A 15532-nucleotide genomic window follows, 5' to 3' on the forward strand; every position below is an offset into this window, starting at 1 on the left:
AAAGGGGAAAAAAAAAGATCAGACTTCCAGTAAATTATTCCTTTCCAAGGAATAGTTCTGAACTAAGACTAAGTTACTCAGATGGTAGCATTGGAGCTTCCCTTTTCTATTGAAACTAACTACTTCATGGAATATTGAGAGAACCAACTGGAAAGTTTCTAAGAACCATCTTTCCAAAGGAGACTCTTCTTTCAGACCAAATTAGATAGAGGCTTAAACATTGAAGTATTTACCCAACACAGGATCAGAAGCTGATCAAATTTCCCTTAACAATCTGGTCGTTATTCACTGTTGTCCAAAAGTAACAGAAATTTACAGATACCCAAAAAATATAGCTTCTCATTACTGCTGGGGGTTGCCATCAAAATCTGGCTACAGAATATAATTTCATTTAGCTTGAGCATTAAGAAATACTACCGGGGCAGCTAGGTGGCGCAGTGGATAAAGCACCAGCCCTGAATTCAGGAGTTCCTGAATTCAAATCCGGCCTCAGACACTTGACACTTACTAGCTGTGTGACCCTGGGCAAGTCACTTAACCCCCATTGCCCCACAAAAATAAATAAATAAATAAGAAAAAATAAGAAATACTACCAAAGGCTAAGAATTGGAAATGGAGGGGATGACCATCAATTGGAAAATGGCTGAACAAGTTGTGATATATGATGTAATGGAATATGCTTGTGCTATAAGAAATGGCAAGCAGGATGCTTTCTGAAAAACCTGGAAAGACTCACATGAACTAAAACAGAGTGAAGAGAAGAACCAGGAAAAGAACGCAAACAGTAACAGAAATACTATATGATGAACAACTGTGAATGACTTAACTCTTCTCAGCAATACAATGATCTAAGACAACCCCAAAGGACTCATGATGAAAAATGCTATCCGCCTCAGAGAAAGAACTGATAGCGTCTGAATACAGATTCAAGCATACTATTTTTTACTTTTGTTTTTGATATGGAAATATTTCACATGACTGCCCACAGATAACCTATATCAGACTGCTTGCCTTCTCAATAAAGAGGCACATAATTTGAAAGTCAAAACTTAAAAAAAATTACAAATGATAAAAATTGTTTTATATGTATGTATATATATATATATATATATAAATTATCAGTGTGTACTAATTATATCAAAACAAGAAGAAAAAAAAAGGTTTATTACAACTCTCTGCACTCAGGGCTCAGACTGAAATTCTCTGTATGAGAACTGCCTTAAATTCTATGAACACTGAATAGCTTTGGAAATTAGCTTTTGCTGCAGATCTGAGAAGGTTTCTTAACAAACTCATCCTAAAATTATAAGGCAAAATAGTGCTTATATTTGAAACTTGTACCAAAGTAAAGTCAATTTGGCACCAACAACTAATAGTCTGAATGAGAAGTAAGATCAAGCTGCTTGACACTTCCCATCCTGACAAAAGTTAAAATAAGCAAGATCTCCATTCCCATATAAATTTGTAGCAGGTATATTTTCCAAGCTTGAACAGTTCTAGCACTGTTTTTCAGACTAAGAGAAGAATGTAAATAGAATTATAAAACAATTAGAAATAGAATTCTAAGTAATTAATGGATTCAACTAAAATTATATTCTCATAGACTTATATCAGTATATGGCAATACATATCTGTGTGAAAAGACATTTTTAAAGATGAAATAAATGTTGTTTCATTACAAGATCAGCATTAATGGATGATTATTTGCAATTGATTTTGATGCTCAGGAATACCAACATTGAACCCCAAATAAGTGAAATGTTATTCCACCACCACCCCTCCCACCAAATTCCATTCATCTCATTAATAGATCTGTATTTTTTTTTTAAAAATCACACTCACTTATTATTACTATATTTTGGATTTCATCAATAAAAATATGGGGAAATTAGTTTTCTCTCGTACCTACACAAGTACCTCCATATACAAGTATCTTCATAATAACCTTGATTTTGCCTTTTAACCTGAAAAGCCTAAAATATTTACTATCTGGTCCTTTCAAAAAATGTTTGCCAACTCCTATACTATATCTAAGAAAGAGGCAGCTAGTTAGCACAGTGCGCATGGAGTCAGGAAGTCCTGAGTTCAAATCTAGCCTCCATTAGCTGTGTAACCTGGGGTGAGTCAGTCAACCTCTGCCTGCCTGTGTTTCCTCAACCATAAAATGGGTATAATAATAGCACCTACCTCCTGGAGTTGTTGTGAGGACCAAATGAGATAATATTTGTTAAGTGTCTGGCACAAAGTAAGTGCTAGGTAAATGCTTATTCTTTACACCCTGCACTCCCATTGATCCCTTCCCATTCATTATTTCTTTGGGTCCTCACAACAATCCTTCTGAGAACGACCAGGTCAATAATTTCTCCAACATTTCATAGATGGAGAAATAGACTCAGATAACCCAAGTGGCAGAAGGTCAGCCAGCCACTCCATGGGAGTAAGTAGCTGCCTCCCTCCATCTTTTCTAGACATTCATATGGCACTCAAAATCTCATCTCATTTGACCCTCACCCCACACGGGTGGATGCCAGGAGGTGGCACATGGCTCAGGGTCTTGGCCACATGATGTAACGATTGGAATGACGCCACCTGCTGGAGATTTACTGTAGAAGAGTTCCGCCCATGCAGCGAAGGTCTTTGAGGGCAAGACCAGGAGTCTTTTCTTTGGCATCAGGAAGTGACGTTGGTTAGTGAGAGGAAGAAGGAAGGGACTAACGCTCTGTCTTGCTCTCTTTCCTTTGGACTCTGGTGGAGAGCGGAGCTAGAAATGTGCTCTCCCTTTAATAGATAGGAATCTAGGCCTTTCCTTCTCTCTTTACCAAATTCTTATTCTCCTTAATAAATGCTTAAAAGTCTAACTCTTGCTAAAGCTTATAATTTATTGGCGAACACTCATTGGATATTTTAGACAGACAAGCTAGAATTTTAGCCCATTAGAATATTAGACCATTAGAATAATAGAATTGAGGACATGCAGCAGCTTTGGAACTCCAAGCCTTGAGTTCTGTTCAGCTGCCCATGTGTCAGCTTCTGAATTATTCAATGGCATAATACCCCACTCTAGCACAAAAAAACCCAATTACCTCTTCTTGGCTGTCAGGTCAGAAATGGGGCAGTGGAGAGATGAGGCTTGGCCAGAGGGAGGTGATTCCTCAGCAGGCTTGGTGCTGGCAAACTCAAGGACATACTGCAACATGTCTGGAAGGGGCAATCGAGCTGGGCCAGAGCCATACTTCACATACCTAGGAAACAACACAAACATGTGCTCTGAGGGTCAAAATTGCTGCTGTGTTTTCTAAGACAAATCCAGGATCATTGCTGTGGAGACCTAATAGAAAGGGTCACACCAAAGCAGAATGAATATCTGGAGGACACAGGTAGAAGCCTGGGAAAATTCTGCAGCATCCAGATAGAAAGCTATTCTGAAGTACAAGATCATGATAACCAACACAATTTTTTTGTACCTCATGATGAATTCAGAAATTCAGAGTACTTCAACTGGGCTCCTACTCCCTAAGTCTAATGTCAGCTGCCCCATATTGCCAGTATGCCACAAAGTAGTTCTAGCCTGATGCGCATGATCTAAATATCTCAAAGGGAAATAAAGAATTCATTAGAGCTGCCAGGAAAGGCAAAACAATGAAGCTGGCCTACAGAAACAATGCAACGATCTGGCAGTGCCAATAATAACTCAACACTATGCAAAATAGTTAAGATTGTATCTTAATTTGAAGGATTTTTTTCAGTCTCATTCACTCTTTCTAATATTTATAACTTTTCATTCCAATAGCAAATCCTGACTGTTATTTAGTCAGCAAATTTCAGGGTTTGACAGCTATGAGATGGGAATAGGTAGATATGGCATGGGATGGTCCAGCTGTCTTGATCTAATGCCTTGCTTATAAAAGTAGCAGTAAAGAAATTAGCAGACTTGGGTTCTATTTCCAGCTCTGCCACTAACTTTTTGTGTGACTTTAGGCTAATCACTGATCCTCTCTGACACTCATTTTCCTCACCTGCAAAATAAAAGGGATAGGGTTTAGATTCCCTCTAATGACGTCTAAGATGCATTCTAGCTCTGAGATATGTTTATTTATAATTTTTTCACTATTTTATAAAAACAATGGAGTTAAGACATGCAATTCTGCTTTAACTTTTTTTGTCCTCTGTGAAATTTTAAACCACACTTTAAAATTCTCAAGCTTATTAATAGAGGGGTGAAGGGAAAAGTACATTTAACATGGCTAGGAGCTATTTCTGATGCTATGTAGCAACGCAAAAAAATTCTCTAAAATAAGCCTGGTAATGGACCCTAACAATTTGTGAATAATATTTATTCCAATTTTTATCATTTAGAGTGTTTACATTCTTGAGTTCTAAGCTGCAGATGACTTACCTTTCCAATTTTTGCTGCAGAACTTTAACTTCCTCTTTCAACTTCCGAATGTGTTCTCTCTTAGTTCGAATAAGTTCTTTGCTGCTATACATATACCTATGATGATTATCATATATAATTTAAGAGAATAATAATCCCACATAATGCTTCATATGATATTTTAAAATTCCACTAAGTAGCAATTCTTTTTGGGAAATAAAAAGAACAAAATTAGTATTTTGAGTACATACACATGCTACCTGGCTTCCACATTTACCTGCCTTTTTTCCCCCTCCCAAATGCATTGAGAACCCTTCATTTAAAGTATACTTATCAGGGGCAGCTAGGTGGTACAGTAGAACCTGAGTTCAAATCTGGCCTCAGACACTTAACACTTACTAGCTGTGTGACCCTGGGCAAGTCACTTAACCCCAATTGACTCACCAAAAAAAAAAAAAAAGGAAAAAGAGAAGTCATACTTATCTCTATAGCTGGAATTCAACACAAAGGCAGTCTGCAACACAGTAAATGACAAACAAATGGAGAGCCTTACCTATCCATATAAATAATCTGAGGAAATTCCAGCTTATTGTGAATTTTCTCTGGTTGACCAAGGGACTGATTGAATTCAAATCTGGAGAGTTCAAAGGTCAGTACTGGAGGTAGCTTTGTAAACCATCGCTGTCAGAAACAGAAGTTAAAAGGAAAAGAAAAATGAATTTCAGAAAAGAACACTGCTCAGATTTAACAATTATGCCTCCCAAAACTTTCTTCTTTAAAACATCCAAGGAGGGGCAGCTAGGTGGTGCAGTGGATAGAGCATCGGCCCTGGAGACAGGAATACCTGAGTTCAAATCCGGCCTCAGACACTTAACACTTACTAGCTGTGTGACCCTGGGCAAGTCACTTAACTGCAATTGCCTCACTTTAAAAAAAAAAAAAGAATAAGAAAACATTCAAGGAAATGGTCTCTTATAATGAAGCTCACTTGATTGAAGTTAGTTAAATATTTCACAAAATAAAGAATTTACAGTAAGTTCCATTTTATGTAATTTATCATTTACTACAATATAAGTAAGGATGGGTGAACTGGCATGGACTCGTGCCAAGATAATGGATGCATACCAAGTAGCTAAGGCTAGTTTGTAAAGCAGCAGGCATTCAAACACTGATATAAATGGAAGTCATTGTCTCGCAATAGGAAGAAGAAGGAAATATTGGGAATGTGATGTGAAAAACAAGTATAGTTCAATTATAATTTCTCACTGTTCAAGTTTCTGGCAATTATTTAAATTCCTACAGTGCTATCTGATAGTGGTAGTGAGAGACAATTTATTAAAATTATTAAAAAGTATTTAGTGAATGACCCAAGACAATCCCAAAGGACTAATGATGAAGCACACTATCCACCTCCAAAGAAAGAACTGCTATTGACTGAACACAGACTGAAGCATGCTATTTTTCACTCTTTCATTTTTTTCTTTTATTCGAGTTTTCTTGTACAAAATGACCAATATGGTAATGTTTTACATAATTACACACGTATAGCATATATCTGATTGCTTGCTGCCTTAGGGAGTGGGGGAGAGGAAGGAGGGAAGGAGAGATAGAATTTGGAATTCAAAAGTATAAAAAAAGAATTTCTATTTAATGTACTATGTAGCAAGTCACAACTTTAACTTGGATAAACATATCTGTTAATAACTGTGCAAAAAGTTACTGTTCTCCCTTGAGATACCTTGTCCTTAAGCAAAGCATTGAATTTAGGCATTCTTTAATCACCATAGAACTAAACTTAAGCATACAGAACAATTTTTCAGTCATTTAAGGGTAGACTCATCCTTGAATGACAGGTCTGCAGATAGCTAACTTTCTTAAGAACATTATTTCCAATTGCTCCTAAGGACATAAAGATTCTACTGATGGTATAAGCCAGGTCTTCTTAAACTTTTTCCACTTGTGACCCCTTTTCAGCTGAGAAATGTTTACACAACCCCAGATATATAGGTATGGATATGGAGCATCTTTTACTGTTGTCAAATTTTTCATGACCCTCACGTGACCTCATATGAGGTATCAACCCACAGTTTATGAAGCTTTGGTATAAGCCAAAAAGCATTTTAGAATGATGGGTCTTCATCAGGAATTGAGAGACATTTTTCTGAAAATCTAGGGAAGTATAAGCTCCAGGTGTCCTAGGAATGACTTTTCATTTCTAATCTTGTTCTATAAATGTTTCATTAAGGCTTCCTTGTGGGTTTTCCTATATTATGTCCAAAAAGCTTCCTTTTCTTTCCTACGGTAACTAATTTTGACTCTTCAATACTATAACTAAATAAATGAACAGTGCCATTCAGTACTGGCAATACAAGATTTGTGATCTCAGGGGCAGCTAGGTAGCAGCTAGGTAGTAGATGAAGCACCAGCCCTGGATTCAGGAGGACCTGAGTTCAAATCTGACCTCAGACACTTGACACTCACTAGCTGTGTGACCCTGGGTAAATCACTTAACCCTCATTGCCCCACAAAAAAACAAAAAGATTTTTGATCTTCTACTTAACTCAAGCTTCTCCCCTGCCCCAATCTCCCATCCCCCAACCTCTCATTCCCCATCATCTAAAAAAAAATGCTAAAAAGTAGAGGCCAGAGAATTTGATATTAAAAAAATGTGATAGGAAAAATATTTTAAATGGCATATTAAATAATTAACCTCTATACTTTTTTACCATCCAAAAAAATGGAGGCAATAGGTTCCACCTACTTAGGTATAAGTAAGCTTTGAAAGAAAAAAGACTGGATCACACTGAAAGCATGAGATATAGTAAATGATTTTCAAATGGCTAAAGAATCTCTCAATTATAGTAAGCAATTTCTCTACCAAAAATATTCAGGATCACTGGCTCAAATAAATGAATTTTGCTCAAACACTGTTAAGTATCAAGTATATTAATACATTTTATTAAGTGATGTGAAAGAGTCCTCTGCCAAAGACCTCAGTTTTATTTAACTGGCACTTTATCCTTTGCAAAGCAAATGAAAACATCAAACTAACCTCTTGTCCATACTTCACTGAATGATCAGGAGGAAGCATCTCAATTTCTCCCTCCACCATGGCTCCTTCCAAACATTCATCTAAGTTCCGATAACCGTTTACCTGAAGAGGATACTGGCCAAAGGTTTCATTGTTGCAAAATGTTTTACCTAGAAGAAAATTTGGCATGAAAAAAAACAACACCACACCACCCTACCTCCACCATCTGCCTTCTGGTCCCCAAAACTCTATTGTACAGTATCTTCCTAGAATTGGAACAGTTTCTGGTGAAATCAGGAAGTAGAAGTCACTTAATGTTTTGTAGCAAACATGCAGTTTAAGTAAGCCCCAAAGTGGAAGACATTAACAATTTTCCCAAAGCAGAAGGTCCTTATAAAGCTGTCATTCCCAGAAGAGTGTGGCTTTGTATAGGACTAAAATTCTGAGGATGCAATATTAAAGAAATAAAAAGAACAAAAACTATAATAAAAGGAAAGATGTGCTTAACCAGATAATTCCACCTAGAACCTCCAATAATATATACCAGATCAGAAATCAGAGATCCAGAAGGGACAACCAATCAGAACACAGCATTTACCTTCATGAACCCCTTCAGTCAGGAAAGTGCCATAGAAAAGCTGCACCATTGGGTTTTCGGATTTGTTCCTGGGACTGCTGCTTTCAAAAAGGTAGAGAATTCTGCATCATATGGTCCATAACATCAAGCCCTCCCATTATTCAAAGGTGGAAGTTATTTAACTTCTACCAACCCCAAAAGAGCTACATATGTTCTAAAACAAATAATAGAACACTTTTGTGAAGCCTTTTCCACAAGTGTCTTCTACCCCAATGGCCTGCACACAGGATACAAAATGAAAACCAGACTCCTTCCTACTTGCCTCACTTAAATTGTTACTGGCTTTGGATAAATGGCTATTTGTAAGGCTGCTTCTATAATACATAGATATTTTAACCTAGTGAATCAAAGGATTTTAGGGATAAATTTCCTATTACCTGGATAATACAAGGAACATCTGTTATTCATCACAAATTTCATTTCTGTCAAAATGGAAATGGCTAACGTTGCCCATTCACAGCAAACAGGAGTAACTTCAAAATGGTCACATATTAAGAGAAAGTTTTACCACTTTCTCAGAGACTAAATTAATGTCTTCATCTACAATTAATGCTACTATGTTCACACATACATTAATCTGTGTGCAACACAGGTGGTGCCTGTTCTAAAGCAGTAGCCAGGGACTATCAAGTCAAAGAATTGCAGACTTGGGATAGAGCTATCATCTCTGAGAGAAGAGGAAAGGCAAAAATCTAATTGGGACTCTCAATGAATCTGTGTGGGTAGTAAAATATCTATGATTTGGTGAAAATTATTTATTTCTCCAAGAAAGCAGCCAGGATATGTTTTTAAGATATCCTAATTCGGGGCAGCTAGGTGGCGCAGTGGATAGAGCACCGGCCCTGGAGTCAGGAGTACCTGAGTTCAAATTCGACCTCAGACACTTAACACTTACTAGCTGTGTGACCCTGGGCAAGTCACTTAACCCTAATTGCCTCACTTAAAAAAAAAAAAAAGATATCCTAATTCATAAAAGTTTGAAATTCTCTAAGGGGATGTGCTAGGGATGAAAGAAAGAGATAGGAAAGTCAAATTCTTAATACTCACTTGACATTAACAGCAAGCTGGAATGCATCCTCCAGCCAATCTAGGAGCTTGTGGGTGAACTCACTAACATCTTGCTGTAAGAGGCAAGAACAGCATGAACATTAGATACATGCTTATGTTTAAGTAGAATAAAAAACTTCCTTTTACCCAACAAGTAGCAGAAAATTCTTACTATGTAGACCAGAACACGAATGCTTCTGTTTTTCATTCACAACACTCAATCTCTGTGTCTTTGCACTGGTTGACGCCCCATGCATAGAACATGTTCTGTCTTCACCTTTGCCTCCCTGAATCCCTTTCTTCCCTTAAAAGGCAGGTCAAACACAGGCTTTCCTGATTCCCCTTCAAATGCTAGTGCCCTCCCTTTCCACAGTACCATGGATTTAACTATTGTGTGTGTTATATGTGTAAATATATAAATCTATTTAGCTTCCAGCTTCGATGGGAGAAAGTTGAAAGCTTGAGTAGAAGACTGGAAGGAGTAGAGGAGGGAAGGTTTTGGAATGTAATGGGTGAAGGGTAGGTGGGGTTGTGTTGGAGACAAGCCCATGATTAGCCTTTATGGGATTATGAGGAGGGAAAAATTAGACCCAACTTTCCCCTCTCTAATTACTTAACCATACACCACTTGAACCATGCCACAGTCTCAACTTTCAAAAACAGCATTTTATTCTAAACTCCTTATTTTATAGAGTAGGAAACAAGGGAGATTGAATGATTTATCCAGGGTTATAAAACTAGTTAGTTACAGAGGCAGGTCTAAAACATAATCTTAGTCTAATCAAAGAATGTGAGGTTGTCGGATCAAACCTCAAAAGGGAATTATACTGTCTAATGTAATTAAACTTTCTTGAAATAAATACATGTAAATGTAGTTTTTGGAGATGTCGAATGTGCAGTCTATGGATCATAGAACTGCAGAATGCCAAAAGAACCACTTTAAAATGTGTTGGGAAATGTTTTACAAAATAAATAAAAATACAACACAACACACACACACACACACACACACACACACACAAATATAAATCTATGAATACGAGCATGCCCTTATTAACTATATTTACTTGGCATGTAAGCTCACTAGGAGTAGGAAGTGGTTTATTCTGTCTTGCATACCCAATGCTTAGCACAGTGTGGAGCACACAATAAATACTTGTTGACTGATTGACCATGGCACTTGCATTTTTCTCCTTGCCTATTTTTACCACCCTTCTTCTTCTCCACTCTCCAAAACCCTTTTTCTTCTTCTTCCTTGATATTGCCTATGCTTTAAGACTGTACATAAGCCACAAAAACACCCGTATTAAACACCCATTTTTCAAAGCTAAAGCAGAGGCTGATCCTTAGAATAAAGCAAAGTCAGTGAAACTTCAACAAAGAATAACCAAAAGGACTCTTTTATGGGGATGTTTTGGGGCAAAAAAAATTTCTTTTGTACCTGTTGTTCATCAGCTGATCGGAATGCCCCCTTTAAGAGATCCAGGGCTGCTGAAGGGTCTACAAATTTACGATTTGATCCCATCATTAGAGCAAACAAATACTGAAGCTCCTGCATAAATACAATATTTCTTTTTTCCTGTGGGAAACACAACATACAAGATAGTTATCATCACTTGATGTAGGGAATTAAGTGTTTCAAAAGAAAAAGTGTCAGTGACCACTACACCTAAACTATATCCAATCCAATTCAGGAAAGAACCAGGCTCTGAACTATAGAACAGAGACCATCAAGACCTGTGTGATTACTACTAAACTTAGTGAGGTCTAAGTGGGAGTGACAGTCTTGGCTGAGGACCAACCATATGATCATTCTCTGCAGCTGGTCAGGGAAATACATAACCAGGAGAAATCTTCAGAGGCATCAGACCCTGGCTGAAGGCTCATTGCTCTGATAAGAATAGATTATTCTCTGTTCCAAGAATGTCCAGGCCTCTGGAGAATTTGGGTTGAACACCTACTGAAGTCTCACTGAGGCATGTCCCAAAATAGAACAAATGTTTCTAAATATTCTATTCATTGAGTCCCAAAGGCAAACAGACACAGAAGCTAGTGGTGACAAGGTGACTCTCTCAACTAGCATTCTTTGAATTCTTCCCTTAACATCCCATAATTCTTCACTTAAATTTAAAATCCTACATAAATTTAAAAAATCTGTTTTATGTCACAAGAGAAGAAAACTTCCCACTCAGAGAGGAAAACAATGGCTGGGACAAATCGAATATGATCAGAGACAGAACACTGAAAAAAGCCAAAAGCTTAAACCCTTCAAGCTGAAAGGAACTCAGTCACTAATTATGGAAATCACTTGGTACAAACTTACTGTGTGGCTTCTGCAATTTTCAAGTATATTTTGTGGAAGACTGTAGCCAAGAACAAGCCTTCGAAATTCAGATAGTTGAAACAGAGACTAGGAAAAAAAAGTATGGCTTATAAATTTCACTTCAAAATCTATTTTTAAAAATTCCTCACATATGTATACATTTACATTCCATATACTCTTTTTTTTTTTTTTTACAGGGCAATGGGGGTTAAGTGACTTGCCAGGGGTCACACAGCTAGTAAGTGTCAAGTGTCTGAGGCCGGATTTGAACTCAGGTACTCCTGAATCCAGGGCCGGTGTTTTATCCACTGCGCCACCTAGCCGCCCCCATATACTCTTTAAAAGAGAAACATTCTGTTCATTAACATTCAATAAGAATTCATTATATGTGAGTATACTGTTAAACTATTCAATTAAATACTGTTTATTAAGAATTCTATACCTTCTATTCATTAACTGAGGAGAATGTCCCTTTAAAAGATCAGGGCTGCTGGACCTCTTCAAGGTCTTAAAGACCTCAGTACTGTGCTGAGCTCTGAGGCCATAAAATTAAATACAGAGTTTGCCCTTTTTTTTTTTTTTACAGGCAATGGGGGTTAAGTGACTTGCCCAGGGTCACACAGCTAGTAACTATCAAGTGTCTGAGGCCAGATTTGAACTCAGGTACTCCTAAATTTAGGGCCGGTGCTTTACCCACTGCGCCATCTAGCTGCCCCCCAGTGTTTGCCCTTTAAGGAGCTTACATGGTAGCCAGGGAAAGGGGAGAGAGCGCATAGGCACTTGAATGGTTCATTCTTCCCCAAGACTGCTAGCCACCTGAAGAAAGTAGGCAGAAACAGATTCTAAATCTGAAATAAGTGGAGCATCTTTATCTTTGCAGATATACTCTCAGAGAACTTGAAGTTCAGTTTAGCCTGAATAGAGCCCTCTCAAGTGACACTACAGAAAATAGATGCCAAAGAAAACTAAGATCTCACACAGTAAATAAGTCATCAATCATTAAGTTGATCTGTTAAAATTTCATATTGCTAACAACTTACCAACCATAATCTGATCTACAAAATTCTATGCTGGAAGTATTTAGAGCTGGAAAGGAGGCCTCTGATGCCACCTAGTCCATCCCCATTTTAGAGAAAACTGAGGACCAGACAGGTTAAGTCATTTGCCTATGGTCACACTGGTAGCATGAGAAGCTATAGCAAAAAGAATTTAGTTGAATCCTTTCTAAATCCACTTGAAATTAAGAAAGAATTCTGACATTATTTCTGATCCTGGAGGTATAATTATAAAAAACAAACTAATATAACTCATATTATCTTCTTAGAGATTTTTATCTTTATCTGATTTAGTTCCTAGGATATCTGGGCACCTAAACTCCCAAAAGAAACCAATTTCACCAAAATCCAGTGACACATGAAAAAGACTTGCTAATCATTTTAGATCAAAATTTTAAGTTTAAACATAAATTTTTCACATTTAAGTTTGGTGATACAGATTATATGCACCAGATTTGCTACAAAAATAGAGACTACTCTACCTGTATGACAGCACTAAACCAACAGGTATTGCCAACATTTTTCAGTCCAACGGGCCAACCATCCACTCTCCTCCAGTCATTGGGGTTGGAATTTTCTCCCCAGACTTCACAACGCTTCCTCTTTGAACGCTTATTTTCAACAGTAGTTGCTTCATGAGACCTGTGTTGTTCCAAAATATATACACACAAAATCAAGAGTTAAACTTGGTAAAATAGTAATTGCCATTTATATAGTTTTAGAGTTTATAAATGGCTTTATATACCTTATTTCATTTGTCAATCATGTGGTAAATTTCAGTGACCTTTTGTAAAGAGATCTAAGTTCAAAAGAACTATAGACTCACTAGTTACATGAAATGAATTCATATCCTTGCTTTTAAAAATCAAGTAACAGGTTTTACACATACACACATATTCTTAATTTACAAAAAAACTCAAAGGATTCACTGACTGATGGGAATTAAGATAATTGATTCGAATATAGTCCATCACAGTCTTGACCTAAAACACAGGATTATTTGGTGATTATTAGAGAAAAGAATTTGAGGTTATCAGAAGGGATCATTAGCACAAAAGAGGTTCCTCAAACCATTTTCCTGGATGAAGCTGAAATTGTTCTGATAATATCTGGAAATAAATAATATTTATTTTAAATACATTGTCTCATTGTTGCCTTTGATAATTCATACTAACAGGGGATTCTAAAATGTCTATTAATTCAATGACCTGTTGTGATCCCTTCCATCAGTTTGAATTTTTGGCGACTCTAGCAGACTCAAAGCAATGGCTGCCTGAAGATCATCTTTATTATCATGTGTTGGATCTGTTACTTCTGTAAAACAAACAAAAACATAACTTGGTTTCTTTGTACGTTTGCATAAAGTACATCATGTTCATTTGAACTAGAAGAAGAAAATTATAGACATTCATACATTCCAAATATAGAATCTCCAAGTATACAGTGGATGGGCTATACTGAGTTATTATCACACCAGGTAGAACAGAGAGGCGAATGAATAATTTATAGGCAACTTTTTATAGGTAACTTTAAACAGTTCCCAGAAGCAACAAGCTGTGGGACTGTAGATGAATATACCACCTCCTTCATATTGTCGTTCCAAAGAGTCAAAAATATTCCTCATATCTGCAAGTTAAATTTCCTCTGTCTGGCTTAATTTGAACATCAGCTAAAAATCTCTGTGGATTTGTGGGTACATTAAGAGTACAATGCTCCAAGTTTCCCAACCTCCTTTTGAACACTAACCATATTTTTGGCTGCTAAAAGAAAAAAAACTACCTAGAGGTTCAATTCACAAAAACTATATCCTCCCCCCCAAAAAAGGAAAATCAGGAAGATAAATCATGATGATGGGTATCCTCCAAGATCATGATTTGAATTTCTATACCTGGCATGATGTGTTAGGAATCAGGCTCCTAACTACAGGATTCAGTATTGTTTATAATAGACCTAACACAAATAGTGGTAACAGAGCATGCATAGAGCTGCCCTACTACAAGAGGAATGCTCTCCTGAGAAAGAAGTGCATCAGCTTCTAACAAAAGTGTCACAATAAAACTTTACACGTTATAAAATAAAACCTACCTTATATATTATGTATAATTTCAGTCTTCCCATTTTAAACCATAACCTTTTTTTTGGTTCTTTTTTAAAAAATTTTTGCAGGGCAATGAGGGTTAAGTGACTTGCCCAGGGTCACACAGCTAGTTAAGTGTCAAGTGTCTGGGGCTGGATTTGAACTCGGGTACTCCTGAATCCAAGGCCAGTGCTTTATCCACTGCGCCACCTAGCTGCCCCCTAAACCATAACCTTTTTACTTATTATCTCTCCCACATACTGTACTCTGAATCAAATAACTCCAGTTGTAAGGGACCTTAAAGATCATCTAGTCCAACTTGTACCAGGTCCATTCAGCCTTTTCTCAAAGACTTTTAGTGAAGAGGAATCCACACCATTCCCTTCCTAAGCAATCCATTCTATTTTTGTATAATATTTGTTGGAAAATGTCCTTTATAGCAGACCTCCATCTGCCTCTCTACAATTTCCATTTACTACCTCTAGGTTCTGTCCTCTGAGGCCAAGCAGAATAAGTTTAATCCATCTTCCCAAGAGGATAGCCCTTCAAATACTTAAAAGACAGTTATCATGTCACCCTGTCTTCTTTTTCCCTCCAGGCAAAGAATCCGTAGTTCCTTTAACTGATACTTGTATTACAGGAGCTCAAAGCCCTTTACTAACCTCATCACCCTTCTTTAGACGCTCTGGCTTATAAATAGCCTTCTCAAAATGTGGCCTAAAATTCTACAGAAAATGTAAGCCCAGGAGGGATGAGAAGAACTCAAGAAAGAAATTCTGGAATTACAAAAAGAAACACTTTTGATTAAGAAGTGAGGGGAATAGGGGGCAGCTAGGTGGTGCAGTAGATAGAGCAGTGGCCCTGGATTCAGGAGGACCTGAGTTCAAATCCGGCCTCAGACATTTAACACTTAGTAGCTGTGTGACCCTGGGCAAGTCACTTAACCCCAATAGCCTCACCAAAAAAAAAAAAAAGAAGTAAGGGGGA

General features: G+C 37.3%; 1 protein-coding gene across 6 annotated transcripts in view; it reads right to left on the reverse strand.

Annotated features, from left to right (window-relative positions):
• The window catches only part of LOC122750868 (ubiquitin carboxyl-terminal hydrolase 28), a 70962-nt gene that overhangs the window by 17199 nt on the left and 38231 nt on the right, over positions 1 to 15532 (reverse strand). For all 6 annotated transcript variants that reach the window (XM_043997709.1, XM_043997712.1, XM_043997711.1 and 3 more), the window contains exons 4-13: positions 13677 to 13782; positions 12951 to 13110; positions 11414 to 11500; positions 10532 to 10669; positions 9091 to 9164; positions 8005 to 8081; positions 7428 to 7576; positions 4929 to 5056; positions 4397 to 4492; positions 3084 to 3242 (exon numbers count right to left, since the gene is read on the reverse strand). In XM_043997709.1, coding sequence (XP_043853644.1) covers positions 3084 to 3242; positions 4397 to 4492; positions 4929 to 5056; positions 7428 to 7576; positions 8005 to 8081; positions 9091 to 9164; positions 10532 to 10669; positions 11414 to 11500; positions 12951 to 13110; positions 13677 to 13782 — 1174 coding nt within the window. The remainder of the gene's footprint in view (positions 1 to 3083; positions 3243 to 4396; positions 4493 to 4928; positions 5057 to 7427; positions 7577 to 8004; positions 8082 to 9090; positions 9165 to 10531; positions 10670 to 11413; positions 11501 to 12950; positions 13111 to 13676; positions 13783 to 15532) is intronic.

This window comes from Dromiciops gliroides, chromosome 3, assembly GCF_019393635.1.
Source record: "Dromiciops gliroides isolate mDroGli1 chromosome 3, mDroGli1.pri, whole genome shotgun sequence".
NCBI classification, from domain to species: domain Eukaryota; kingdom Metazoa; phylum Chordata; class Mammalia; order Microbiotheria; family Microbiotheriidae; genus Dromiciops; species Dromiciops gliroides.